Genomic DNA, 2500 nt, shown 5'->3' with positions numbered 1-2500 from the left:
ATCCTTCCTTCCTTCCTTCCGTGATTTTTCATCCCCCACTCAGGTCTTGTTACGGTCGATGACCTTGGCCTCCGAGGTGCCCACTATGTTGCCCTCACGATGCTCATCGAGTCCAATATCCGCAATAAAACTACCCCCCCTTGTTCAAGTATCGCGGCGCCGACGAGCTCAAGGCGCTCCTCCGATTGGGATACCCCCATTGAGCCACCCGAACTTGGGACGATGGACTTGGAGATGAGCATCAGGGAGATATCAACCTCGATTAAAAGATGCTCGTTCGCCCTCGCAATCACCGCCCTCTTCGCTTCCGCATTGGCCGCTCGAAGGACTCCGCCGTAAGGATATGCATCCGACCTGCAACGACTCCGGCGCTCTCGGGGCTTTTCGATCTGGTGCAGCACGGTGGCGGGCCTGGGAAACCCAACGAAGCTGAGTTTGCGGCTTGCCCCTCTCCCTAGCCGCCCTTAAGCGCCCCGCGCCTGGCGCTACCTCTGTCCAGGGAGCCCGTAGGGTCCGTGGGGCGGCGGCGGGTGCGAAGCGGGGTCGGGTGGGGCCTCTTCCGGGCCGCCGCGCGGCCGGTCGCGGCGGCTCATACTGAGCCTACTAAGCCGGCCCAGTCTCAGTATGGGGGCGGCTGCGGATCGCTGGATTTCCCGGGGATGATCGAGACAACAATCACACTTAGCCTACCCTAGGAGGCGTGGCGGACGGAGGCGTCCATATTCGGGGTCACAGTGGCTGGCGCTGCCTTTTGGGGTGGTTGTCGGGGGCGGGGCCGCGGTCGTACTCAGGTCGAACTTGATACACCTTACGGTAGCACTCTAATACATACATTTCGTTTGGTACTGGTTTTTAGGCGGCATCCTGAATTATCACTGGATTTGGGGCCGCCAGACTGTCATCGCAATATGGTGTCACGGCGAGCCCGCGGACTGCGCCATTTCCTTGATGCAATACGGTCTGCAAAAACTCGCGAGATAGAGTCGAGATGCGTCACGTTTGAATTAGCTAAGATTAGGGGCAAATTCGAACATGCACGTAGATGCGGCGGCAATGCGAAAATGCTGTCCTCGTACGACTTTAAAAAGTATGCATGCAAGCTGTTTTACATTAGAGTTCTGGGTTATGTGGTTGACTTTGGACTTTGGGAAACTGTCGTTCTCATGGCATCGAGAGATCTGTCGGAGAAAGCGACCGGATATGCCCTTGCAAGCTTACTGGTGGACCCAGCTTCCGAGGATGATACGCTACAACTGTTTGCCATCGTGCGAAATGACTTGAAGATGTCAGCGCTTGCACCCGGTGTCAATGCAAGCTTTGAAGTGGCCTCGCTTGCTCTTTCCTTGGTTGCAAACTGCACCCTAAGCCTCGACTGTTTTCGGCCATATGTTTCTCAGATTGCGGAAGACACCCGAATCCTGGCGCGTATAGCTGTGATTGCACTCATCCTATCATTTTCTTCTGGGTTCAGTCCTTGCTGTGGTAGGTTGCAACAGAGTGCGCTCCGAGCTTTGTGATAAGAAGGGCGTTGCTCTGCCTTCTTGGGGTTTTGCGAGGCGGCGTAGCTATCAATGACTTGTTTGATGGCACTGTAGGCCTCCAAGCATTCTCGGTCCGTATTTCCGCCTTACTCGAATTGAGAGCCAAGGGTGCTGAGCAAACTCGGTCGCTTTGTGTTTGTTCAAAATCGATGACGGAAGTTGCGCTGGCTGCAGTCATCGCAGTATGTGGTGTCTGCGAGCAGAGTGGCGATTTTGAGTCGCGTACAACCCTGCTAACGCCAGTCATGCCGATAGTATCGCGTTTGCTTACGATGGGAGTCACGACTGAGTCCGACGACCTGCATATTGTGCAAACACTGTGGCTTCGATGTGCGCTGCTGAAGTTGGTGGCTGTTTACTGCAAATGTGGCTCTATTAGAGCGGGATAGTGACTTCACACGTATGTCTGCCGATGCTTCGTCTAGTAGGAACTGAACCCCCAGAGCACGCCGATCCACAACTTTCAAAGTTCATGCACAGGGGAAGCACGGCCGCGTAGCGGCACTACCATGGTTAACCAAGGGTCGGTTTTCGGCGCGGGGGAACCGCGGACAAAAGATTTCAGGAGGTCGTCGCGACGGCCTCCCGGTGGTGGCCCTGTGGTTTGGTAGCGCGCGCGGCCGATTTTCAGGAGGTGTAGTAGACGTCCCGCCCGCCGCCGGCCGGCAACAAAGAAAAACACTCAGCTATCGAGTGGGCCTATCGAGTGGGCCGGCCTTCTCATAGTGAATAATAGGGACTGCGTTGGCAGAGGTCCTGAGTTTGGACTTAGAGTGAGTAGTTGAAAACTCTCTGTTGTTGTATGCTTGGACCTGCTTCAACATTCTGCCTTCTCCTGATGCAAAAACATGTGGTCGGAGTGAGGTTCGGTGTGGTTAAGACTAGGCACGCAACTCAATAGGGTTCCTTCAGTGTTTTCGGGCTTAAAGTTCAGTTCCGTTCCATCACTACTGGACGAA

At 55.1% G+C, this 2500-nt stretch overlaps 2 protein-coding genes across 2 annotated transcripts in view; both read left to right on the top strand.

Moving 5' to 3' along the window:
• Positions 1–485, top strand: part of AURANDRAFT_60266 (hypothetical protein) — a gene marked incomplete at both ends in the record, with an annotated part of 1455 nt that extends 970 nt beyond the window's left edge. Inside the window, one exon of the mRNA XM_009041597.1 lies at positions 1–485. Coding sequence (XP_009039845.1) covers positions 1–24 — 24 coding nt within the window.
• A 423-nt stretch (positions 486–908) lies between these two features.
• AURANDRAFT_16264 (hypothetical protein) lies at positions 909–1223 on the top strand (the record flags this gene model as incomplete). The annotated part of the gene is made up of 1 exon (XM_009041598.1): positions 909–1223. A coding segment is annotated over one exon (315 nt), but the record flags the coding sequence as incomplete, so codon positions are not given.
• Positions 1224–2500: the final 1277 nt, after the last annotated feature.

This window comes from Aureococcus anophagefferens, assembly GCF_000186865.1.
Source record: "Aureococcus anophagefferens unplaced genomic scaffold AURANscaffold_22, whole genome shotgun sequence".
NCBI lineage: Eukaryota > Pelagophyceae > Pelagomonadales > Pelagomonadaceae > Aureococcus > Aureococcus anophagefferens.
The sequence above is the reverse complement of the archived record's forward strand: the minus strand, read 5'-3'. Positions and strand labels throughout refer to the sequence as shown.